Raw genomic sequence first — 25,292 nt, forward strand, 5'->3', positions numbered from 1 at the left:
AACAGTAGTAAACATGCATGCATCCATGGTTAAATTCTGAGTTGGTATAGCAATATGTAATGCTAATACCCATGACCACTGACATTGGTAAATGCCATCTTAGGACAATATCAGTCAACAGGGTTTGATATTGGCAGATACCTGTAGATCAGTGCGTCCCTAGTAATGCATTTAAAACACACACTGGTAAATGTTCTCAGTAATCAAAAACCAGAGCATCCATGCTCACCCTCAACCCCTCAACCCCCTCTCCCAAACCCCTCCACTTTGTCTCTAATCTTTGATCTCTTTCTGCATGAAGACATCATGAAAAAAAGAAGGGTTATTGGCATCTAAGTGAAAGGAAATATCATCTTATCTCGACTGATGAAATGAGTGATCATTTCAGGAATGTCCACTTTTTACCCCCACAGGGATCAAAGTGTGTTTTATTTATTTGTGAATGTCTCCAATGGCCTTTGCTCACTCCTTTTCTCCCCTTTTTGCAGGAGCTAATTGAAGTAGACAGTGAGGTTGTCTTCGAATTGGCTTCCTACATTCTCCAAGTAAGCTTGTGTGTGTGTGTGTGTGTGTGTGTGTGTGTGTGTGTGTGTGTGTGTGTGTGTGTGTGTGTGTGTGTGTGTGTGTGTGTGTGTTGTATGTTTGTTTGTGTGTCGGTGTGTGTACCACAAGTTATTCCAGGGGCTGTTCTTTTCTGAAACCGTTTGAAGTTTTCCTCCAAACTATCTCCACAAGCCTTTGATCCTAATTGACGATGATTAAACTCACATTATCTACTGCAGTAATAATTGTGAGCGATTAAACTCTCATTATCTAATGTAGCTATCAATTTGACGTTAATCTGCAGTAACGCTGGGAGGTTTCAAATCCTAAAAACCTCAGTTGACTTTGGTAACACAAATTTTGGTCTACCAGATAAATGGTGGACAGGAATAGCTGTTGTCACAGAGAAGCACTTACGCTTCACAAATCCTCCTCGACTCCAGCCCTTTCCCTTTCCTGTCCCTTTCTCGGAGTAGGTAAGTCAATTAACCGTGGTTCGCAAGGTCATGTTACACATAAACTAGGCTGAGTAATGTGGGTGCGTGTTTTCGGCCTCCGTGTGCAGGTGCAGACACACAGTGTCAGGTATCTGCTCCGTAACTCTTCAGAAGTTTCGTTCCAGATGGTCGTTTAATGTTTCTCCTTGATTCCAGCATAAAAAAACTTAAAAGCACATTTTATGGCCACTGTTTAGTGCTCACATATCCACCTGTATAAATTGTCCTATCATCTTTGACCTCCTTTTCCCCTTTTTTCTCTTTCACAGGAGGCTAAAGGTGATTTCACTAGGTATGTATACTCATAGTCATCATAGCTATTATGTCCTTTTTGAGGTTGTTAAAAGCAACAAAGCCACTAAAAACTAAATATGCTAACAGCTAACAAAGTATCTTGACATTTTCAAGGACTGGATGTGGTTTATGGTCTGGATGTGGTCCTTTGCTCCCCTCTTGATCACCTATATCTGTGCCTTTAATTTGATTTACCTCACTTTCTTATTTTTCTCCTACCAGTTTTGAGCCGTTCGGATTTTCTCTTTTCTGCTGGGTTATATTTTCATTTTTGACTTATTAGGGGAAAAAATACTAATTTATGTGCAAGTTTTATGTGAGCTGGGGACCTCATGTGGCCCTTCTGATATTCATCTGTGTGATGTTGGCTTAAATGTATGTGATTCCTCATCCCTTTATTGTAGCATGAAAAACATACTACTACAGCAATCACCTTTGACCTCATTTCAACCAGTGAAAGGAGTAAATAAACACAATAGGGATGGAATGTGACACACTCTGGAGACATTACTTCACATTCCTACCCTTTTTCTTCCCACACATACACATAAATCTTTTTTTTCTAAAAGCTCATAGTTCCTGCCCTTTGCATTTCTCATCATAACTTTAGTTTTACGTCTCCTCCTAAAATACAGTTTTCAAGCCAAACACCTGATTTCCTTTGTTAAATGCATATCATATTGTTCCCAAAGAATTCAGTAAATTGACTGATTTTCAGTGCGGCTTATGTTAATCTGACTACGTTTCAGTAATCTTAATTGAATCTTAGTAAAACAGCGCTTCATTTCTCTCTGCATTTAACAGTTTAAAGAAAAAGATTTGAACAAAACACTATTTTTTTGGATGTTTTTCTGCACAGCTTGCACTTCAGATTGTTATCATGTATCCCAAAGTTGTCCACCCAACTGGTATACTTAATAAATAGCTACATAGTGAGTATCAGTCAATGCAGACGCACAGCTGTGTTCACACATTAAGGAACAGACGGGCAGGGTGGATGGATCTCTGCCAGGGCTTTAGCTCATAGGTTGTCATGTTCCCAGGGCTTTCCCCAATCTTCTGAGGCCTAGGCAGAGGCCGGAGAGAGGCTGGGGGATTAGAGTTGGGTATTAAGACCTCCTGCCGCTGGAGGTCTGAAAACTGAATCTGGGGCCAAGTTACTTTAGCTGTCTGTATGCTTCCCGGTCTCATTTAGTCTTTCTCAGTCTTAATCTTTTCCTGTCCCATTCCTGTTTTGTTTTGTTTTTTTGTATCGCCTTTTATCTTTCTTTCTTTTATCTTTGTGTCTCAGCTTCTGTCGCTCTTTTCTTTCTTCTGCTTCCAGCTGTCAGTGTCTACTCTCCGCAGCTGTTCAGACAGACCACAGAAGCATTTAGACCGTGGACATTTACTCCTGTCTCTTAACCAAATGTCCCTTCTTCCAAAATGTTCTAAAGTTCATTTTAAGACTTGGAGAAAATCCTTTTTTTAATATTTAATTTACAACTTTTTTTAAGTTGTCCCCTTTCTACAGTTGATAGATATCTTCCAGGTTTGTGTGAAACTGTTGAGAATGAGTGTCGCTGATCAAGTCTGCTCTTTTTCTTTCACAGTAACGATGCAACTAGGTCTGACCTGAAAAAGCTGCCTGCTCTACCCACCCAGGCCCTAAAGGAGCATCCGTCACTGGCTTACTGGTGAGACACTTTTACCCAGAAAAACCCACCAAACGTTTTACAAGTTCACATGTTGTTTATCGTCTTGCTGATATTTTCCTCTTTTCTCTTTATCCCACCCCCCTACAGTGAAGATCGGGTCATAGAGCATTACAAGAAGCTCAGCGGGCAGAGTAGAGGGCAGGCAATCGTTAAGTAAGTGTGTAAATGTCTTATGTATTCACACAGAGATAAGGTGGTAACGCCTCTAAGAAATCCCCCACATTTTGGCTGGTGTAGTGTCACCCCAGTTTGTGACTCCAGTAAAAGCATTATGTGTTTCACACAACTGCACTGGGGTTTAGTGTGGCATGGCCATGCCAGCTCTACCCTTCACGCAGATGTTGAATCGGCTCTGTGACTACCTCTGCTGAAGCCTTAAAAGCACAATAACAATTCCCCCCAGTTCTGTCTTTGTACAGTACCTTTCACTTAGACGTGTGAGGGGGAATAAAGACACAAACACTCTGCCTTGAACAGGGGCTTTGTGTGAAGGGGGCTTATGCTTTTAGTTATGTTGGTCCAGCATATTGAAAGCTGTCTTCTCTGTAACCCTTACATGTCTCTCTTTCTGCTCCTCACAGTTATATGAGCATTGTAGAGTCTCTACCCACATATGGAGTGCATTACTATTCTGTAAAGGTACAGTTTTACTGCTCTGCCGTTTCTTTTTTTCTCACACATGCACCGCACACCACACACATTTTTTGTTCACTTTGGATCTCTAATCACCCAGTTGGGATTTTTGCACACATGATGGAACTTAAATTTTTACTGTTCCATTTGTGCAGTTTTTTCTACCTCTCTTTAACTTTCCCTTTCTTCCCCTTTGAGTCTTGCACAGATGCACAGCCGTTCCTGAGTTATTTTTGTTGTGTTACAGGACAAGCAGGGGATCCCATGGTGGTTGGGTCTGAGCTATAAAGGCATCTTTCAGTATGATTACCAGGACAAAGTTAAGCCCAGGAAGGTGAGATAATGCTCTTCCTGATCTATCTACCGCACAAACTAAACCGTTCCTCCTTCACTTTTTAAATTCAGTTTATTTCACCCCAAGAAGAGAATTTATTCAGGGAACATGTTGCTTTATACGGAAAGCTCTCTGTCTTTCTTTTTTTACAGTTCCTATCGCCTATTGTTCCATTCAGTCATCAAATGTATTGTGTTTGCAAAGAGCACTAACAATGTTGTATAATTATTACTATCTGGAGATGTTCAGTCTTAGAATGTTTTGCATCCTGTCCTTAATTTATTTCTGCCTCCTCCCAGTCATTTCACTGTGTGGGTTATCTGCAAAAACAATTCTTACCTCACCTTTGACTTCCAGACTGGTTTCAAGCCTTGATCTCTGCCGTTCACCTTTGTCTCGAAAGATGTTATTTGTGTTAACAGCGTCCTTGCACACTGATTGCCCACTAAGACCCTTACTCATACACAAACAGATGCACACTCTCAGAGACAGGAAATGGACTGAACACTGAACTCACCATCCTGACGAATGCTTCCTGTCACCCAAATGCTTTCCTGTTTGCCACTAACGTGTTTTGAGTGTGTCATAATTAGTGCATTCCAGTCACCAAGCCTGAAATTATGTCTCATTCAAGTGTGCTAAATCTAGTGGTTTCCTTGGTGTTAAGTAACCATGGTGATGAAAAAAAGGAGTCTGTGTATCTCACATCACCAGGTCATTCTGAGAAAACTCCGGATTGGTTGCAAACCGTGTACTTTTTTGATATAAAGCACAGGCTTACACTGTAAATTAAAGTTAAGTTGTGCAGCATGAATGGACTGGTATTTATATATGAAGTAACCGATTTGACACTACCCATGTGTTTATGGATTTATATTTAGAAGTTCTGAGTTGAGCATTTTGGTTGTTACCACCTTTTTTGGAACATACATTCAGCAGAAACTTCTCAATCACAATGTAGCATTAATTTTATATACATACATATATATATATATAGGTTTTGTAGACTAAAAACTAACAATTGAGGCCATAAACTTATCAGGAAAACATGTCCTGAAGTTTTAAATCAGGAGACTTCCCTTACACACTGTTTAAAAGAATGTAGAATTAAGTGAAGTGAAAACCTTCCATATAGGTTTCCCTTCCCTCCCATTTTTCTTTGCTGTAAATTTTTCAGGCAGGTAAACAATGGTATATATTTGTCCGATGTAATTCCCATCAAAAACTAGAAGGGCTCTCTACTAAGACTGATGCTATAACGCTATTGCTTAAAAACCGAGCTGGTTCTTCTTCGCCAGCTTCCATGGCATTCTATCCAGTATTTTTTCAGCACCTTTGCTGAGGAACAAACAAACAACAAGCAAACTATACCTCTGTCTGGACAGAGAAAACAGAAGCAGGGGCCACTTTTTGAGAAGTGCCAGCTTATCAAGCATTCAGCTGCCATAGCAACAGTCAGTGTGACTCAAGGTCCATTAAGCTTTGGTGCTGACACCCTGACTTTGTTCTCCTTTCATACTCACCCTCCCTTATTTCTTCCATGCATTTGAGAGCAGAGAATGAGTGAGATTGGGCCTCTTTATCATGTTTTGACTCAAGCTGAAACCAAAAACTGACAAATTTGTTTAAAAAATTATTCACATTTTTATTTCTATATATGACTTTTAATTTCTATCGTATTTGCTGAATCTGGGTTATTTAGGTTTTCGGGAGAGAAAAAAATCTCGCTGATGATTTAGAAGTCTCAAAACACACTTTGCATCACATATTACACACTAGGCATTAAAGGGTTAATAAAACATTACATATTCAGCTAAACTCCACTGAACACAGTGAAGGTTTGTTCAATAATCAGATGATAAAAGAGAGTTAGCACTTCTTCTTTCCAGAGATGTGTTCTAGAAAAGACGAAGGTCATTCGAATGCTAGTAAGTGAGTGTCACCACTATTTTAACTGCAGGAAGTGCAGATTTGGTGATTCGTCAGCCCACAAGTCAAATGGATTCCAGCAATCACTGACTCACAGTGCAACCACTGTTAAAGTTTTCATTACTGTAAATCTGGGAGATGGAGGAGCAACGCTGATTATGAGACATTTTGGGGCTGTTGTCTTTGGACACAGGAACAAAAAACCCTAATGAATTAGAGAGTAGCTTCACGCTGTGGTGTACAATAGCTGTGCACTAAAAGTAGTTCTCTTTAATTAGTTAGTTTTTATAAGGGGAGATCCTGTTGTTTCTAAATGCAAGCAACCTACCACACCCTCAACTTTTTTTTATTAGTGGTTTTAAAATACCTCCTCCAGTCTTACCACATGCTAAAAGCGGACACACTAGAACAGTTCATCATGGCAGGGGTTTACAGTGGACCCACACACTGTTCTAATACTTCATTAGTGTCTTGTGACTTACTTAAGCAGAGATGATAGAGTCTGTTAGTCACAGACCGGGAAAAAACAGTATGATTAAATAATAAGAATATTTAAGTTAAAAACCCCTTCGTCTTTGTCAGCATCTGTTTTTGTGTTCTTTTTCCGAAACATTGAACAACAAGTTTTGTGACAACTGGTGCGCACTGGAACCCCACCCAAGGGTTAAACAATAGTTTTTGGGACTCCTAGTTCCAGTTATAGAAAAGAATACCTGGCTACACTATAGTTAAACCAATGTAAGCTATTTAAACTTTCTATTCTTTCAGTGGGCCTCTGGGAGTCTGCTACACCAAAGAAAGGCGTTTACACTCAATCAGATGTGACCTTTCATCTCCAGTGGATGTGTGTTTTTGTGTGCAAACATTATTGTGAGACAGACGTGGCTCCGTGCACACGGGCACCTCGTGTGTTTATGAATAATGACCAGTCACTTCCTCTGTCTGTGTCTGATTGTGCCATTGTCTGTAAGGCTTCTACAGCCAAATCGAAGAGGATTTATATCCACACGCACATGCCGAACCTTCAGCCTGATAACAGCAGCACCCGCCGGCTTTCACTGGAGTTCCCGAGGAAGAAGCTGCCAGCATGTTTTTATCAGATATTCAAGATATTAACAGAAGAAAGTCTTTTTTAATACAATAGGTTTATGTAAGAAGAGTACTTACATAATCTGGTATATACTTGAAAGCAAAAATGGCTAAATTTAAAGTTCAGGGTGGCATAATTGTGTCTCTTTGTAAATAAGGTGGCTCAAACAGATTCAAATACCTTCTGCGTACACGTACAGCTTATCCGCAAACATCAAAGTGCACTTTCAAAATTGCAGCAAGTCTGTCCAGCTGACAGTGAGGACAGTTTTAGTGGTCTCGTGCTTGAACACAGTTACAAACAGTTACAAACACCTATCTAATCTCCACAGCTCTGGCCCATATGTAGCCAACACTCACACAGTCACTCGTTCCATTTCTACTCTGCCTGCTATTTTTAGCAGCATGCTACATTAGCACTTAACACTCCATTGACAACGTGCAGTACAGTAAAAGTTTTGATAAGATCACTGATTTTCTTTCATCGTGCACCCACAGGCACGCATGACTGTTTTGGGTTTTTTTGTTCATAATATTCCCCCCCCCCTTTTTCTCCCTCTCATCCTTCTGTCCATTGTTTTCCCAAGCTGTTAAAATTCCTCGGCTGTGACCTGTTCCTCCCTTCACACCCTTTCTCCTCTTCCCCTCCCGTTTTCGTTTTCGCCTTATTTCTGTTCTCCTGTTTGATACTCGTTTCATGTTTCTGTGTGTCTCTTACAGCTGATAGATGCAGACCGTCTTGTGTTCTTAAGCAGCCGACACTCTGCTCTTTCCCAAGCACGAAATACACTCAGACATTGAATGTCTGTGTGTGCAGGCAGAGAGGTCTGACTAAACAAAGCAAGGGCACTTCAATCGGCAGGACCGCAAAAAGCTTCTTTCCCCCGTATCACGCCCCAGACCCCTCATCACACACACACCACAACCGCAGCCCAGAGCAGAGCCCACAGTCCCTCAGGGAGGGAGGAGGGGTCAGAAGGAGGGGAGGCACAAACGCCCCCTCACTTTTTAACGCTCCTAGCAAAGCTCTAGGAGAGGAGGAAACTTAACTTTACACACTTTCTCTCCGCCAGCACAAGCACATGCTTACAGATGGTGAGCACCCACCACCTCAGAACTTTCAGCTTCCCTGCGCCTGGGAGGATTTAAGATACACATATGTTTTGGAGTACGTCTAGAGGGAACTTTTCTTGCCCAGCTGGGTTTGGCTTCTTTTAGAGCGGCGCTGATGGTTGTCAAAGGATCGGAAAGGAGGCAAAAAGAAAGTGAGATCTCCAAAGTGAGATCATCCAGTGCTGGGATCCTCTGTGGACACGACTGCCTGGTCTGGACCTGATCATAGAGCTCCAGATTAGGTCCTCCTCTCTTACCAACTCCTCCTTTTCAGCCCCGATTCCCCCCCCTCCTCCTCCTCCTTACCCATTGCATTTTCTTTCAAAACAAATTGGAACATACAGTGAAGAGACCCGGCTGAAAGCTGCGCGGATTTAATGTGAAGCACGTTTTTTCTGTGAGAAGTCCTGAAGAGTTTCTGTTTTTCCTAAATCTCAGGTGTTCCAATGGCGTCAATTGGAGAACCTCTACTTCAGAGAGAAGAAGTTTTCGGTGGAAGTTCATGACCCCAGGAGGTAAATTTATATCACAAACTGAAGCTGAGATTGATTTGATGCCGTTCTTTTCTAAGAAACCGTTTAATTATCAAGCATTCGTGTCCTCTTTGTCCAGAAGTCCTCATTGGACGATCGTGATCTTAAATCAGTAAATTTAATGATGAATGTTCTTGCAATTGATCTGTGGTCTCAAGCCTAATATCTGGAACTCATAAAAGTCTTACATCAGTTAAGAAATGCCTTCCAGTAGCTTTTACTGTAAATTACCACTGCGGCCCGAGTCAATATGTTGAGATTCAGATTCCATACTGCGCGGTACACGGAAAGAGAGATAGAATCTAATTGAGTAATGGCTGAAAAATTTGTCTTGGCAACAGTGCAAGATATTGAGGATGTCCTGGTGGAGCCCGCCACGGATTGAAAGGCTGATTATTAACACGCTCGTGCAGCCACATGCATGCAAAGAATACACGCGCTCTAGTGCTCGCGCACACAAACATGCACACATATATGTTAAAACCCTTGGTAGTTGACCACAGAAGGATAGATGGCTGTGCGATAGCTCTTTTGCGGAGGAAGTGACCTCTCTTGTGTTTATTTAACATGGCTATATGTGTGGAGTGTTATTCCAATGACAGAGGGAATGGGAGAAAAAGAGACAGACAGGGTGAAGCAGAGAGCAGCGGTGTTTTCTTTAAAGGAAGCTGTCATTAGAGGGAGCTGGTCTGTTGCTCAGCTACAGATGTGTGTTTAAAAAAGGATGACTAAACAATGGGAAACATCGTGTGTGGCTTTGCAAAATGTATCTCTATCAGGACAGTTCTCCTCAGGCTTCAAAAGAAGCTCGCTCTCTAAGTAGCAGCACTAGTCACTGGAGCAGTCCAGTGGGAGTGTTTTCATTGCTGTAAACATGTAGCCATCTTTTTTATTCAGTGTATATAAGGAGGCTTTGTGTCCGCTCCTACTGTAGGGCGTCGGTAACGAGAAGGACGTTCGGTCACAGCGGCATTGCTGTGCATACCTGGTACGCCTGTCCTGCCCTCATCAAGTCCATCTGGGCCATGGCCATCAGCCAGCACCAGTTCTACCTGGACCGCAAACAGAGCAAGGTCAGTCTCTCCCACGACGTTTTAAGTCAAAGCGTACGATAGATCTCACGAAATAATTACAATTCTACAAGGCATGGTCAGCAGGAGTGGTGGGTTAACAGTTTACAGATGTGTTAACACAGCCTGTCCATGTTCGTCCATACAGTCAAAGATCCATGCAGCGAGGAGTTTGAGCGAGATTGCCATAGACCTGACAGAAACAGGAACACTGAAGACATCCAAACTGGCCAACATGGGCAGCAAGGGCAAGATCATCAGTGGCAGCAGTGGCAGCCTGCTCTCCTCAGGTCAGTGCGTGTTTGCTGCTTCAGAGGAAAATAACCACGAGGGGGAAATACCCCGACAAAGATTTGTCTTTGTGCTCGCATCTGTTGATGATGAGGAATCCTGCTGACAACCAGAGAGACAGAAACAGCTGTGACTGGAAAGAGACCAGCGTTTCTGTGTTGAATGTTCTCAAACATATACTGTGCTCACACCACACCCAGTGTCTTTCAGTATGTATAGAACACCACTCCCATGTCACACAGACTCATCCTCCAGAGGCCCCCGACTCCTCTAATTTTAGTGGGTGAGAGAATGAGAGTGGCAGAGGGTCAGTGAACAACTTTGCGTGGCCTTTAAAACAATGCTTATCGGTGCTGAACAAGTAACAAGTTTGACGGGAAGATTTGTAACACTAGCTAAAATTAGAGTTGGGAGGAAAAATGCCCTTTTACTCCCATACAGCCACATACAATGTGTTCCATGCCAGGAAATCAAGTGCAGCAATTCCATTGATGAGAAACACCAGTACTGTAACCTGATTCGCTACTACTGTATAAATCACTTTAAGTTGCATGCATTAGTCCAGCCAAGCATAATCTATGATTAGCATGTACGTAACTACATGGTCAGCTGTTTAAAGTATTTCACACTTTACTGAGTCAATTACTGTTGCCGGGGAAGAACACAGTTCCCTTTCAGTATGCGTTGTCTGCTTGGGCTTGTCATTTCGCCATTGATCACCTCGGTTAGATTTACTCCTTCCTTCTGTTTCACCTCCACCTAGCCCTTGCTCTTCTCCTATATCCCTTCCGAACCTTTCTCTATCCTCCTCTGCGTTCTTCTGTAGTTCTGTTCGCACCTCATATCATTCAGTGTTTCTTCATTTTGTCTATCTGTGCCTTGTCACTTCTTTTTGTGACTACGGTGTTGATTTCTTGATGACTAGGGTAGATCTTAGTCAAACAGCATGAACGGGAACTGTGACACATCTGTGACACGTCTAAACGGGGCTTTCGAAATACATCTAAATTGTAAAGTCTTCAGAAATCTTTCAACGTGCAGGCTTTTTTCCTCCAAAACAGAAGTAATTTGGGTTCATCTAAGAATTATAGACAGCTGTTTATTTCTAACAAAACATTTTCACCAGTACTTTTTAGTATTTGCGTGTCCATCCGTCCGTCACCCCCACATAAGGGGTCAATGAGAGAGCAAGAAACACAGTGTGAGTGGGAGGGTATGAGTTGTTTTCAAACAAGACTGGCACCACCTCGGGGTCTTGGAGATGTGCGTCACCGACTTTGTCCTAAACTGCCCCTTCCTTTAAACACTCACACACTTGCACAAACACACCAGCAAAACTCAGTTTCCTTATCGAAACGTTCCACTCACTTCCTTGTAAACATCCTGCAAGACTAGCAGGTGCACAAGCTATTTCTCCCTCTGCTTCAGATTCTGCCTCAGAACAGTACTCTGACTCCTGTCTTCACTTATGTGTTGTTTGCACCTTGCAGGCTCCCAGGAATCGGACAGCTCCCAGACGGCTAAGAAGGACATGCTGGCAGCGCTGAGGGCCAGACAGGAAGCTCTGGAGGAAACGCTAAAGCAGAGACTAGAGGAACTCAAGAGCATCTGCATACGGGAGGCGGTAAGTGAAAATAATTGTTTGAATTGGTGAATATTTTGAAAAGCGTAAATCCTTTCTAATCTCATTTCAATGGCCTCACACTTCCTACCTTCCTTCTCCTTAAATTTTTCCAGGAGTTGACTGGAAAGCTTCCAAAGGAATATCCACTGGATCCGGGAGAGGAGCCGCCAACTGTGAGACGGAAGATCGGTACCGCCTTCAAACTGGATGAGCAGAAAATTCTACCTAAGGGAGAGGTGAGGCCATAACTTCCATTTCCTTTTACTGGCACCTTATCTCTCACTCCAGTCTCATACTCCCCAAATAAAAACATGAGCTCATTTAGCAGAGTCAGCATTTGAAATGAATACCTAATAGTATATGTATTTGGCCAAGTGGTGTAATGCAGCAGCTGGAATATGTCAGCGTTAATTAGTTTAGTGAGTTTATCTCCTCTTAAGCTAGCTGTAATGTTAATGGTCCGCACTGAACAGTAGTGCTGTTTAAGGGCTCTGTGTTATTCTGAGCAAATCAAGGTTTTCCTTAGGATTTAAATGAAGCTAATATACTCTACATATTACTCTCAAAATGTAGTGGGATGAGGATTCACATGATAATAAAGTAACTGATTCTATCAGAATTTAATTTTGAAGTAACAAAGAAAACTGAGAACCCTGAAAAGCCACAATCTGAGACATCTTGATCTTGTAAAGTAGCTTTGTCTCGCTGCCGGTTTTGTGCCACGGTTAGATTTTCCAGAGCAGCAGAACTTCTAAATATAGCCCGGCTGGTTTCTCACCACAGGAAGTGGTGATAGTAGGATTGTGTGTGCTCCTGCATGTGTGCAGGCATTCATGTGGGTGTGTTCCACAGAGGTTTGTGTGCTTTGAAAAGAATCCAGGGACACGATATCACAAAAGTGCATCGCAAGCACAAACGGTGTTTCTTGATCTACACGGAGTACCTTAAACTCGTAGACACACAGAAACAGAAGCCGCTCGGCTGTAGTGTAAAGCCACTGTTAGTGAGAGGGATTCTTCAGAAATGAGGTAGCCCACTATGAAGTCAACCCAAGTGAATACATCATTGTTCTGCCTCTGTGGAGACAAGTGAAATCATGTGTGTGCGCGCTCAGATGTCAGTGAAGGAATTACGTGCTAGATGGACACAGTGTGTCACAGGACTTTGTTTTCTTGTCATGTTCATGAGTTTTAACAGTAGAGGTATGTCTGTATACATTTTACTGTGCAGGCAACACAGTATATATACAGTGCATTAAACAGAATATGTTTACTTGGTTCACCTGTGTGATTTGAGAAGTCTCAGGAGAGCTGTAGAAGAGGAGAGGACGGATTGATGGAGAGGCGTTATTACTGGGGACAGAGTGTCTCAATAGAGATTATCCAGTGGTGAGAAAATGCACGGCTGCAGCACAGATAAATGATTTCCGCAGTGTGTTTTCTCTGGCAAGGCTTTCTGTATGTGTATAACCGAACTACGTTGCATGGGAGAGTTATTCTGAATCCGTATCTGCAAACTAGAACTTGTTATTTTTGGATCATTCCTACATTTCTGTTGCTAAAAGCTGCGAGTGGATCCAGTAACTTAGTGCTTGTGTTACTCTAAGTTTGCAATCATGTTTGTGTATTTGCCAGGAAGAAGAACTTGAGCGTTTGGAGCGGGAGTTTGCCATTCAGTCACAGATTACCGAGGCAGCCAGGCGTCTCGCCAGCGATCCTCACGTAAGCAGTAAAAAGCTGAAGAAACAGAGGAAGACTTCTTATCTGAATGCACTGAAGAAGCTCCAGGAAATTGAGAACTCCATCAATGAGTACCGGGTCCGCTCTGGCAAGAAGCCTACGCAGAGAGCGTCGCTTATCATAGAAGGTACCAATAAACTGCCTGTTCACTTAGGGAAAATCAAATCGCTTTCATATCTATGTCATATCAATTTGCTGTAATTGCCACCACAGACAGCAATATTCTTATCTGTACTGTTATATAAACCCACCCATTGTATGGCGAGGCTAGTCATTTTCAGTATTTTTGCTATTGATATAATAAAGATCTGAAAACAATGACACTGACACAAAAGCTGTTAGATTTTGTAACCTCTTGTTTTTGTTTTTATGTCCTATAGAAGCCAATATTGGCTCTGAAGACAGCTCATTGTCTGATGCACTGGTCTTGGATGACGGTGAGTTTCCATCCCTCGCCTTATTCCCATTGATAGCTGTGCTGTTCCTAATAATAATATAATGTCTAATCCAATCCAATCATTACTTTGTTTCAGATGATCCTCAAGTTACAGGTACCCCCACCTTCTCTCCAGTAGCTTCACCTCATAAGGGGCTCCCTCCAAGACCACCATCTCACAGTCGCCCCCCTCCACCGCAGTCCCTGGATGGCCTGCGACACCTGCACTACACACGCTCTGACTATGACAAATCCCCTATCAAACCCAAGATGTGGAGCGAATCATCACTGGATGAGCCCTATGAGAAAGTCAAGAAACGCTCATCTCACTCGAGGTATGAGTGAGTTTGTCTTTAAATTTGTAATATAGCAATGGGATCTCTTGCTATATTTAATCAGAGTTAGACAACAAGTAGTTCATTCAAGTTACTGTTAGAGGAGTGTGTGTGCAAGAAGTATAATTGCAGAGAGGAACTGCAGATAGAAAATGTAGAAAGTCAGTGGATGCTGATGATAATAATTGCATTTATTTTGAATGTAACTTATTTAACTTCTGTCTAGTCACAGGCGTTTCCCGAGTTCGGGCAGTGCAGAAGCAGGGGGTAGTAATTCTCTGCAGAGCAGCCCCATTAGGAGCCTTCCTCACTGGAATTCTCAGTCCAGCATGCCATCAACTCCGGACCTGAGGACCAGGACCCCGCACTATGTACATTCCACCAGGTCAGTTGATATACCTTAAATCATTTCCTGGCAGGTAAACTGACTAAGCCTTGTTTCCCAACTGGAAATAAGCCATTGGACCTCTTCACTTTAGCTCTCCTTTGCTGCTCTTTCGATTTTTCCATTTACTTAACTAGAAATTACAGCAGTTTCTGTGTTAAATAAGTTAGTAGATTTTTAAGCCCAGTCTTTACACTTAGTATTTCTGCCAACTCTCACAGGTCAGTGGACATCAGTCCCACCCGTCTGCACAGTCTTTCTCAGCACTTTAGGAACCGCAGCTCCAGCCTTGAGTCCCAGGGCAAACTGCTGGCATCCGATTCCGACGCACATCCGCACACCCTGGGCAGCCCTGACTTCTTCCTCGGCCCAGGACGCAGCTCCAATGGCTCCGACCCACTGGATGACTGTTCATCCTGCACCAGCCAAAGCAGCTCGGAGCATTATTACCCCTCTGGAGGACCCCCTGGCAGTAACCCAAATTACTCTACTCTGGGAGAAGATTCACCCTCCAAAGCCAGGCAGAGGCAGAGGCAAAGACACAGGTAAGAGCAGGGAAATATACATATATATATATATGTTCATGTGTGAGACTGTCGTATATGATTTTTTGTTTTCTCTGCAGGTCTGCAGGTCACCTGGGTTCCTCTAACTCTGGCTCAATGCCAAATCTGGCAGCTAAGAACGGTTCTGGTGGAGGATTAGGTGGTAGTGGAGTGGGAGGGGGACACCATGGAGTCTACCTCCACAGCCAGAGCCAGCCCTCTTCCCAGTACCGCATCAAAGAGTACCCTCTATATGTAGAGGGCAGCCCCAACCCCGTGGTGGTGCGCAGCCTGGAGAGTGATCAGGAGGGACACTACAGCGTGAAGGCTCAGTTCAAGACCTCCAGTTCCTACACGGCTGGGGGACTGTACAAAGAGGCTTGGGGGGGAGAGGAGGGAGGAGAGGGAAGCGGCCGACTTACGCCGTCACGCTCTCAGATCGTAAGGACTCCATCATTGGGGAGAGAGGGTGGTGGAGGCGGAGGAGGTGGGAGGGCGGCCGTTTCTGAAGAACTGCGGTGCTGGTACCAGAGGTCTTCAGGGAGCCTAAAGGAGAGGAGTCACTCACATTCGGGATCCACATCCTCTGAGACTGGGTCACAGCAAGGAACTCTGGGACATGGTCGAGGAAGTAGAGTAGGAACACTCGCCAAAGGCTCACCAGGTAGGTCTCATTGTGAAACCTTATCTTAAACAGGTGAACCGATATCAGCGGTCACAGCCTCATACTCATAGCCTTGAGATTATGAGACTGTCACGCTACTGCACTGAGAAGGCATGCAGTACATCCCTGCTGTCACTAATTTTGTCAAATGACCCCGTGACAAAAAGGCAAACCGAGGCCATCGCCACATGTAAAGCATGGTTTGAATTCCTTTGCTCCTCAGATTATTGGAACTACTGAGGGATCGTTTAGCTTCAGATCTTCTGACTGAGAGCAGTTCTATATTAGTTTTCCATAAATGTTTAGATTATAACAACAATTGTTAATAATTAAACGGTTTACAAATATCTCTGCATTCAGAAAAAAATGACAGAGCTTCTTAAGCTAATATTTTAATTTCACGAGGGTAGACAGTTGCTCAGTTTGACTAATTATGGAGTTTGAGCAGCACGAAAATACACTTTTAATCTTTTCTAGTGGTATTGATGTTTTTGAAGAAGGGATGGGAAATTTTGCAATAGACTGTTTAAGGCGTCAGTAGAGTGAGGCATGTGTGTGTGGGTATGAAGCAGTGTTCCTCCGGTTGGCTGCTTGAGCTAAAAGGCAAGCCTGTTAAAAGTCTAGCTTTGGATAGGAACATATATCCTATCCAAAACTGGATCTCTCTGTTCTACTCTTTTGTCTCTTTCTCATTAACCCCAAATGGTATCTGACTGCCCCTCCCTGACCCTGGTAATGACAGAGGTCTCTTCCTGTTACAAAGACGTTCTTCCTACCCACTGTTGTCAAATGCTTGCTCATAAGGGATCATCTAATCGTGCGGTTCTCGCTCTTAATATAGTTTACAATGTAAAACACTCTGAGATGGCTGTCTGTGTGGCTCTATGTAAATTGAATTGAATTGACAAACTGATTTGTGTTGGTCTTGGTTGTAATTTACTAGCTGGTATTGCTGATTTTAAAAATGCAACTAAAACTCCAAATCTTTATTTTATGAGACCTCACGCTGCCTGCTGTGTGACCCACGCGTGCAATAATTAATGAGATTATTCATGTATATTCAGAGATTAGGGTTCCGATTAAGAGCTCTTACTGAGTAGTTCAGCAGTTCAACTCGCATTTATTTTTAATTATACATAAATTAATAATGTTTAGGAAAATTGTAATTACTAAGCAATTAAAGCTGAATTTAAATGTTGAATTTCTGGATTTGTGATCTGAAGCCTGACAGGCTTTGGTCACGTCGCACACACGTTAATGTTTCCCGCATTTATGTGAGGATTCTCACATCTTCACCCAGTTTTCTCACTTGAATGACAATTAACCTTCAAATGTCCCTTCGGGGAAGTAAATATACATCTTTTTGGCCCAAGGATGACATTTTGGTACTTGCTCATCAATTATGTGGAAGTGTGTGCTAAATGCATTTTTGACAAGTCCATATGAAGAGATAAGGGCTAAGAACAAAATAAAAAAGAAGCCATGCCCCGTGTGAGGCTCGAACTCACGACCTTCAGATTATGAGACTGACGCGCTGCCTACTGCGCCAACGAGGCCTGTTCCCCTCCCCCCCTCCCTCAGCCTTCCCACCCAAGCTCACAGGGTATTTCCCACCCCCATCCCCCGAGCATAGCTGGAATTCCTTTGTTTTTCACCTCACTGTAACCTCTGGTCTTTGTGTCACTTGTCTGACTCTACTTTTTTTGCTTTAGCTGCTTCCCCTCACAGCCAGAGGAGTATGACCCCGTCAAGTGAACACGCAGCTACACCCACACCTCCCTGCAGCCCACAACACATCCTTAACTGGCAGAGCGGGTAAGAAACCCACAAGCACGCATAAGGTGGCTGAAAAGCTGCCAAGACGTTGAAGCGGATAGGAATATTAGGGAAAACTGCATCTGCTGCTCAGCTTTTTTCTCTTTCTTCATATTTGTCCAGGACTCACGCTTAACACACTCACAAACTTCGAGTGTCTGCTCTTCTTTGTGTCGTTGTCTGTGATTTTGGGTGCAAAACACTTCCTAATTCTTTTCAGACTTCAGTCAGATCATATATGTCTGTATTTTCCCGCCTGCTTTCCTGTTTGTGGTCTTTATGTACATTTTTTCTTCACTGTCTTTCTTGATTATCTTACACACCTATTACTCTTAATTTTTTTCTCTTGGGAATCTTCTTATTGCTTACTGTTTGTCATTTCATTCTTGTCCATCTTTCTGTCTTTACTAACCCTCCTTTCCTTATGTGTGTGTCCTCTCTCCTGGTTTAGAGGGACAGCAGACTGCTCTCCTACTGAGGACGTCTGTCAGTCTCCCCCTCAGCCCAGCTCTGATGCATAGAGGTACCGTCTGTGGTCTAAATCTAGCATAGTACTAGGAAAATGCAATATCAGTAGATTTTAAAGCAAACCTTTTTCATTATAGAACATCAGGACCAAATTTAGTCCAACTTTTCATTCATAAAAATGTATCCCATCAAAACATGATAAACTAATGCACATCTGTGGGGCACTGACAGTTGTGGTTCATTTCTCATTTCTTGCTCTTTGACGGTGGAGGTATACGTGTCATGAACTCCCTCTTTGCCTGTATCTGCCTGAATTTTGCATGCTTTCTGCTCCGTTCTGATCTGCAGCTCACAAGATTCACTAATAAACAACACTTAACCGTGCACCGTCACAGACCAGAGATTGAACAACAACAAAAAAGCTCACAAACAGCAGACAAAGACAAAAAAGCTGCCCTGCATCTGTTCTGATTCTGGTCTTTCTTCCTCTGCAGGACTTTGAGTGACAGCTGTTTTCTCAGCAGCCCTCTGTGTTCAGAGCTGGCAGATGTCCAGTGGTACGGACAAGACAAGGCCAAACCTGGAACGCTGGTCTGAGACCTTCCTATGGGGCCTAGAAAAGTCCCATTGCCCTCTCCTACTGCCTCTCCATTGTCCCCCACAATTATCCATCAACAACTGACAACCTCATCCTCAAAGCCCTGCAGAAACCCTGCCCTGAGCAGACTTGACGGGCTGGACGTGAGCCTCCCTCCTCCTAACATCTCACCACCTCTTTATTATGACCTGTCTATTGCAGTTCAGCAGGACAGGGACTACTCGCTGGGCTCTTTAAGGGCAGATTTCACAGGACGGACTGAGAAATGCCACCTCATCTGTTGAACTGTCACCCTACAGCACCACAGAGCCCTTTCTTTACTCACCTACTGCAGCACACAAATAACAGGGCAACGGGAAGCGAGCGATGGGAAGAGAGAGCACAGCAAAACGTCCCACATGCAACTCAAAACTCAGCAGAAACAACACAGGCCATTCCAGGATCTCTTTCATATTCATCTTTGGTCCCCAGACTTATTCCAGTGCACTGCCTCCCAGTCAGAGGATACCTGCTGGATTTGAGCCACCAGTTTAAAACCCATTTCCAGGCCCAAACGAACTGTGTTGCATTTCATTCCCATTAACACTTGTTTGTCTTTCTTTTTCTTCATTTCTTCCAGCGTATTTATAAACAGAAAAGATGACTGAAACATTCAGGAGTTCTCTCTTTTACCCACAACCACAGACAGTTTCTGAATCGACCAGTCACACCAGAGTTCTTGGGCAGGCACAAAGAAAAAAAGTGAAAACTGTACTCAAAGTGACAATATCAGCATGGTTTCTGAGAGACTGTCTAGATATTAATAAGGACTATAGCAATAACAACCCTCGTAGAAGTCTTTGGACTGGTTTGAATCGGCGGAGTGAATTCAAGGATCATGATAGGGGGAATTTGGATTTGTGGTTGTTTGGCGTTACTCTTTTGCCTTCTTCACTGACTTCATCCTTCGTGTTTATTTTAATATCTGTGATCTTCAGAGGATTACTCTGTCCGCAGCAGCATGTTTGATCACATGGTGTATGAGCCAGGGAGTAGAGGAGGCTTGGAAGAAAAGGTCATTTATGGGTGCTGTTCAGTCATTACAGCACTTTTTAAAATTTTGTCTGAAGTTTGTTGGTCTGGCCTTTGCGCACTGTTTCATATTAAACCCTGAAAGAAAGAAAAAATGTCTGACATGTCTTGGCATTACTTCTATTTTAATATTGCATTGGCTCAGTGAGAATTGTTTAACCTTTGATCTTGGCTCTACACCAGCTCTCACCATGCTGAGTATCCCTTTATGGCACTGTGTTTACTCATCTTACTTTATCTGTTCCAAATATGTTGGTGCTTTACATTAATACTGTAATTTACTACTGAAATCATTACAAACCACACAGCCCCTTTACTTCCCCACAGCAGAAAGCCATTCTATGAAATTACAGTGAGGCACAGCGGACGGATGACATCCAACGAGGGTTTATTTGGTATTAAGTGAAATGTATTTTAACACCATTAAGTCTGAAAGCACAACATTAACAGTGTCTTTGAGGGCTGGACCTACAGTAAGTGTATTCTCATATCAGTGTGACCACAAGGTGTTAAAGGGCAATCCTCTCTGTGTTTCAGGCATCAGATAATTAAAACCCCTGCTGTCAGGGAAGAAACGCTAAAGCCAACACACAAATACTTTAATCCGCTCAAATGGAGAGAATTATTTTTCTCACACGTCCTAATCAATCAAATATTCAGAACAGGGTTAGAAAAGCACATCTAGTTTTGTAAAAAAAAATAAAAAATAAATAACAATAGAGGGAATTTTGGTTGTTTTTAGCCATTTTCCTTCTCTTCCTTTGACAAATGTTTCCGTTGCAAATTAATGCTCACCACTGTTTCCTTATTCCTCAAAATCTAAATTAACCAAGTGCTATTTTGCTCTAAAACACGTTGTGAATCTCTGATAGATCCTATAGCACCATTCAGACTGGATAAAAGGTGTATTGTGCTTCTTGGTATGAGAGGAACGGTACGTCTTTCATTTGTATTTCCTTTATAGACTGCTGTGAGTTGTTGTAATTTGCCCCAAATTACAACAATTTGGGGCAAACAATATTTTACTAAGAAGGTTTCGCCCGACCTCCTGCATGGCCAGTTCTTGGGCAGTTGTTCCTGCCAAGTTTGGACAAATTGAATAAGTCGTTAAGCAGAGTTGGAACCAGTGATCACCTAATATGACTTCTTTACTCGAGTGTATTTGAGTTTGATCTTGCTTTTCCCTCCGAAACATTTCTGTGCTAGACAAAAAATCCCACGCATGCCGTGAAGATCCTCTGAGAAAGGAAGACCCCAAAGACAGCGCCCAGCTCCTTCGTGTTACCATTAGCACGTTTTACTCCGTGGTGTCATCCCGCACCAAAAAAAGTACCATTTTGACCTTGTTGTAATCTCTGACCTCTGAGCTCATTGTGAAGACGTGTGACATCCCTTCTCTTCATATTTCCAAACAACATATTTCCTGTGCTCCATACTAATGTATGAGGTTTTTGTAATACTCCCAAGAGAAGAAATGAACTAACTATTTTATCAAGTCTTTTCCTGTATGTACTGATGGGGCACTATTAGATTTTGTGGGGTTTTTAACATTCACATCCTTTGTTTTAACAATGTTCCACTTTAAATGAACCAGTATTGTTTTTTGTTTTTTTAAGTTTCGGACATTGTAACAACCCTTTCAGGTGCTACAAAATGACCACTTACTGCTTTGTCACGTAGGATCTAGACATCTCTTCATTGTTATCAATAGATTCAATACCAGATGTGCAAAATGAAGCTTATTTTAACAAACAGTTTAATAGTAGAAGCACTTCCTCTACCAGACAATAGAGCATGTAACTCAATTTTATCAGTTCTCTTCAGCTGAAACAGTACATTAAAGGTGTTGTAGGAAAACAAATGTGGAATTGATTAAAAAAACAACTTAATTCCACACTTAATTTATTCTTTTTTCTATTAAGAATTTGTATAGTAACTTTGCATTTTTCAAAACTGTGTTGTTCAAAATTGATGATGAAATTTTCAAGACGAGAAGCTGTGGTGGTTCTTGAGAGTAAGAAAATAAATTATTGATGAATGTTCTCAAGATAAGTGGTCTGTCGTTTCTTTTTTCACTTCTTCCGTTCCCTTTCTCCAAAGTGGTTCAAGATCAGATACCTTGAGGCCATCCAGCTGAAAGGTCATAGTGTCGGCCAGACTTATCAAAGGGAATCCCAACATGTGGTCACTGTTTCCTCTCCTCCGGACACACTCACTCTCCTAACATCCGAGCTTAATTTACTTCCCTCCCTTCTGCACCTTTGAGAGGATTTCCTGTGGAGTCAGAAGGGAAGATACACTCCAAACAGAAAAGATATTACTCATCAGAAAACGTGGTTAAACAGCCCGGCTTCACCTTTTTTAATTTGCTGATATCCACTGGAAAACAAAATCCTCCTTTAAGTAAATTCTGCTGAAATGTGTGTTTAACTTATCGTGTGCTCTACTATTTTAAGGCTAGCACTCAGGCCCAAAACTCACAAACGGTAGTTGTGATCCTTTGTGATGATATGTGGTTTCTGCTAACATGAGCACAGTGTCAGTTTCTGCCAGGACACCCAGCTTTATCATCCTGCTTTGGTTTGTACCACTTCTGTGTCCATTTACTAATTAATCCCACATTGGTCTTTGTACTCTGTGTGTTCCCATAGCAGTTCTCCCAGCCAGGCAACAGCTGGAAGCTGTTATCCCGAACTGCCGTGAGAAAGTAACTGCACTTGGATTTTTTTCCACTCATACGTCTGTTTGTGCATGTTTGTGTGTCTGTATGTGTGTGTGTGTGTGTGAGAGAGAGAGAGAGAGAGAGAGAGTTCTTGCTGCAGGAGTGGTGTATGACCTTCGTTTAAATTCCTAATTAAATCCTCCATCACTGAAATACTCAAACACACCACACCCTCTACTACACAATACATAAATATAAGAACTATTACTCATGCACATATGTCTGTGATGTGCAGTTTTTGACTGTATGTTGAGTTTGTGACAAGGGTTAGGGTTCAAGTAAGATGCTTAAAATCCCACTGACATTCATGAAAAAATATCCAGAGGGAGGGGGGGGGAAATAACAGATTCTTGCAAGCTTTTTCAACAGGAACATTTATTTACAGTCAGCGACGGATAGATTACAACTGAAGAAGATGCATATTCATTAAATCACTCTGGCTTCTCACCCCTGAAGGTCCTGAGTGCTGAAAAAAAAGAGAAAAAACCCTTAAATAATAAAATGAAATTCATTATCCAGGTTTACGCTCAACTACTGCAATGGAGTAAAATATCACACTGGTTTACGATGTGAAAAATCTGTGGCAGCATCGCCCTCTAGTGCCCTCTGCAGAATAACATCGAAGTAAATGAAGAAAGAAAACCATGGCAGCAATTTTAACCATTATAGCCTTTGAATTACAAAAAATAAAACAAAAAAGACCAAATTTTATTGACATATTTATATATGACAGCAATTTCCACTGTCAATTTTTTGACAATAAGAGGGCCCTGGGTTTGACTCCACCAGCCAGTCTGAAGTCTCTGTGGAGGCCTGTGTCTATGTCAGCTGTCTCCAGGTAATCCAGCTTCCTCTCACCGTCCAAACACGTGCATGTTAGATTAACTGATGTTTGTAGAAACTGTTCTGAGGTGTGAGTGTGAGGGTGAATGGTTGTCTGGAGGATAGGTTACTGCCTTTAACAGATTTACAACATTACTATATTCAGATCAAACAAACAATTTAATGACAGTAACTATGCTTGCAAACAATGAGATTTCAGATCTTTCACATATTAAATTCCACTTGTTCCAGGAGAGGCCCATTGGTTTCATCTGGATCCTGCCAAGAAAAGCATCCAGATGAAACACTAAGATAGCAGTGATTAACAAATCAATGCAAACTAAATAATTCAATATACATCATCATGCCCTAAAAAAAAGCTAACAGAATTAAACTGCATTCCTGTATTCCTTTAAACCAGAAGTCACAGCATTGATTAGGATTTTCTCCCAGTCTCAGGTTTTTTATTTTACCCTATCATCCAATATTTACCTGTGAGACGCGACTGTAAACCTGAAAATGGGGAGAACTGTAGCGGCGCAGACCCCTCCAGGACAGGAAAAGTATGTAGAGTGATGCCAGGAAGCAATGTACGGTGAACACTATGGTGCTTGCCCTTGCAACATAAGAACCAGCACGCTAGTGAGAAGAAGGCAGAAAGAAAAGAAAGATTGTAAGGTTTTCTGTGAATGCTGAACACAAACCCCAAAAGAGATTCCTTACAGGACCTCTTTATTATAAAGAAAGATTCAAACCTAGTTACTGGAATGCAGAATTACCTGTTGGTAAGTGAGTGTGACGGCTTGTGCAGCTCTGATACCGTTGGCCAGCAAAGCTGAGAATCCAAACACGAGACTAAAGACATTCACACCCATCAGAGCGATGATCTGTTTGTTGTTAAGATAAACTAAGTTAGGCTGATCATAACATAAGTAAAAAAGAAGCCACATAAGAATTTACCAAACTTTTTACCTTCAGTTTATTCGCTTTTCTTTGAACCTCAATTGCAAGACACCCAGCAGCCACATACTGGAACAACAAAAAACAGGTACAACCTCCTATTTGGCTTTCTCTCTTTTAAAACAGAAATGTTATACTGTGTGCATGTCAGCTGAAGCAGATGTGGACTCACAAATATGCTTGACCATGCTGGTGTTGTCATGGAGACAGCACAGCTGTAGCTCACACATGCGTGAGTGATTGTGGTTAGTATGCAAACTAAGGCACTGAGGATTTGAATCACCTGAGGGGGAATAAAGAATAAAAGATGGGCAGGTTCAAAGCTTCAGGATGTTAATCAATAGTTTGGGCGAGCTTCTTACCCCACTGACTAAAAGTCTAGTATTAACCACAGCCCCGAACCAACGATGAATCCTGGCATTGCTTAGCTCTCCATTATTGGTGACCTCAGTTTGTGGGGATGGTGAGGGTGTATCCTTAAAAAATACTTGGTACAATCCCTCCTCAAACATGTTCTGCCTCATCTGTCAGGGAAAAAGTTAATTTGTATGGATGTTAAATGCTGCACAAATCATTTGATATTTTGCCAAACAAATCATGGTTGATATGAACGCCTTCAGATTCAGATTTTGCATTTAACTTCAGTCTGTGACCTCTTACCTTGCCCAGATGTTGTAAAGCCCTTGTTTATTCATCCACGGGCTTTTATATAAACAGAAAATATCCATCCAACCAGAATAACAGACGTTGAACAGCTTTTCTCATGGCTACAAAGTTACTTCTTGTACCACACAATAAACTTGTTTGGTCAAAGTTCACTTGAGTTGGATGATAATGAACGGTTAAAGTTCACTGCTGAGGAAGTGATTCAGAGAGCGTGTTAGCCATGAGTAAAGTGCTTATCAGCTTGAAGGCAGGGCTTTCTGTAAGATCAGAGGACTTGGTTCATTTTAGACACAAGAAGAATACTTAGAAACACAACCCCAGCTCCAAAAACATCAGGATGCTGTATAAAATCAAAATTAAAAAATAAAAACCCAGAATGCAGTGATTTGTGAAACCCACATTTTATTCACAATAGAAAA

At 42.1% G+C, this 25,292-nt stretch overlaps 2 protein-coding genes and 1 non-coding gene across 11 annotated transcripts in view; 1 reads left to right on the plus strand and 2 right to left on the minus strand.

Annotated features, from left to right (window-relative positions):
- frmd4a (FERM domain containing 4A) overlaps positions 1-19,435 on the plus strand; it is a 95,436-nt gene extending 76,001 nt beyond the window's left edge. For 5 of the 9 annotated variants that reach the window (XM_026176132.1, XM_026176133.1, XM_026176130.1 and 2 more), the window contains exons 6-24: positions 489-545; positions 1,310-1,332; positions 2,927-3,010; positions 3,119-3,184; positions 3,613-3,670; positions 3,912-3,998; positions 8,568-8,644; positions 9,594-9,735; positions 9,881-10,022; positions 11,514-11,647; positions 11,761-11,883; positions 13,282-13,513; positions 13,767-13,823; positions 13,920-14,157; positions 14,384-14,542; positions 14,764-15,087; positions 15,168-15,751; positions 17,464-17,566; positions 18,529-19,435. In XM_026176132.1, coding sequence (XP_026031917.1) covers positions 489-545; positions 1,310-1,332; positions 2,927-3,010; positions 3,119-3,184; positions 3,613-3,670; positions 3,912-3,998; positions 8,568-8,644; positions 9,594-9,735; positions 9,881-10,022; positions 11,514-11,647; positions 11,761-11,883; positions 13,282-13,513; positions 13,767-13,823; positions 13,920-14,157; positions 14,384-14,542; positions 14,764-15,087; positions 15,168-15,751; positions 17,464-17,566; positions 18,529-18,631 — 2,793 coding nt within the window. In that variant the 3' untranslated portion in view covers positions 18,632-19,435. Of the gene's footprint in view, positions 1-488; positions 546-1,309; positions 1,333-2,926; positions 3,011-3,118; positions 3,185-3,612; positions 3,671-3,911; positions 3,999-8,567; positions 8,645-9,593; positions 9,736-9,880; positions 10,023-11,513; positions 11,648-11,760; positions 11,884-13,281; positions 13,514-13,766; positions 13,824-13,919; positions 14,158-14,383; positions 14,543-14,763; positions 15,088-15,167; positions 15,752-17,463; positions 17,567-18,017; positions 18,090-18,528 lie in introns of all 9 variants that reach the window. The other 4 variants (XM_026176131.1, XM_026176126.1, XM_026176128.1 and 1 more) reach the window with 3 other exon arrangements.
- On the minus strand, positions 17,235-17,307 carry trnam-cau (transfer RNA methionine (anticodon CAU)). The gene has a single exon. It is a non-coding gene; the product is annotated as a tRNA-Met (tRNA).
- Positions 19,436-22,764: 3,329 nt separating the features above from the next.
- On the minus strand, positions 22,765-25,019 carry tmem253 (transmembrane protein 253). The gene is made up of 7 exons (XM_026177093.1): positions 24,868-25,019; positions 24,570-24,731; positions 24,380-24,490; positions 24,220-24,276; positions 24,027-24,134; positions 23,740-23,886; positions 22,765-23,526 (listed from the first exon to the last, which is right to left on the minus strand). Exons 2-7 carry the CDS (start codon positions 24,729-24,731, stop codon positions 23,473-23,475), a joined length of 639 nt encoding a protein of 212 aa, XP_026032878.1. The 5' UTR covers positions 24,868-25,019; the 3' UTR covers positions 22,765-23,472.
- Positions 25,020-25,292: the final 273 nt, after the last annotated feature.

The sequence above is a fragment of the Astatotilapia calliptera genome, chromosome 7 (assembly GCF_900246225.1).
Source record: "Astatotilapia calliptera chromosome 7, fAstCal1.2, whole genome shotgun sequence".
NCBI lineage: Eukaryota > Metazoa > Chordata > Actinopteri > Cichliformes > Cichlidae > Astatotilapia > Astatotilapia calliptera.

Coding starts and splice junctions, on each gene's coding strand:
- tmem253 (XM_026177093.1), bottom strand. CDS start 24,731: ATGAGGCAGAACATGTTTGAGGAGGGATTGTACCAAGTATTTTTTAAG. Junction 24,491..24,569: donor CTAGACTTTTAGTCAGTGGG/GTAAGAAGCTCG, acceptor ATTCCCCCTCAG/GTGATTCAAATCCTCAGTGC. Junction 23,887..24,026: donor TCACACTCACTTACCAACAG/GTAATTCTGCAT, acceptor TCTTCTCACTAG/CGTGCTGGTTCTTATGTTGC.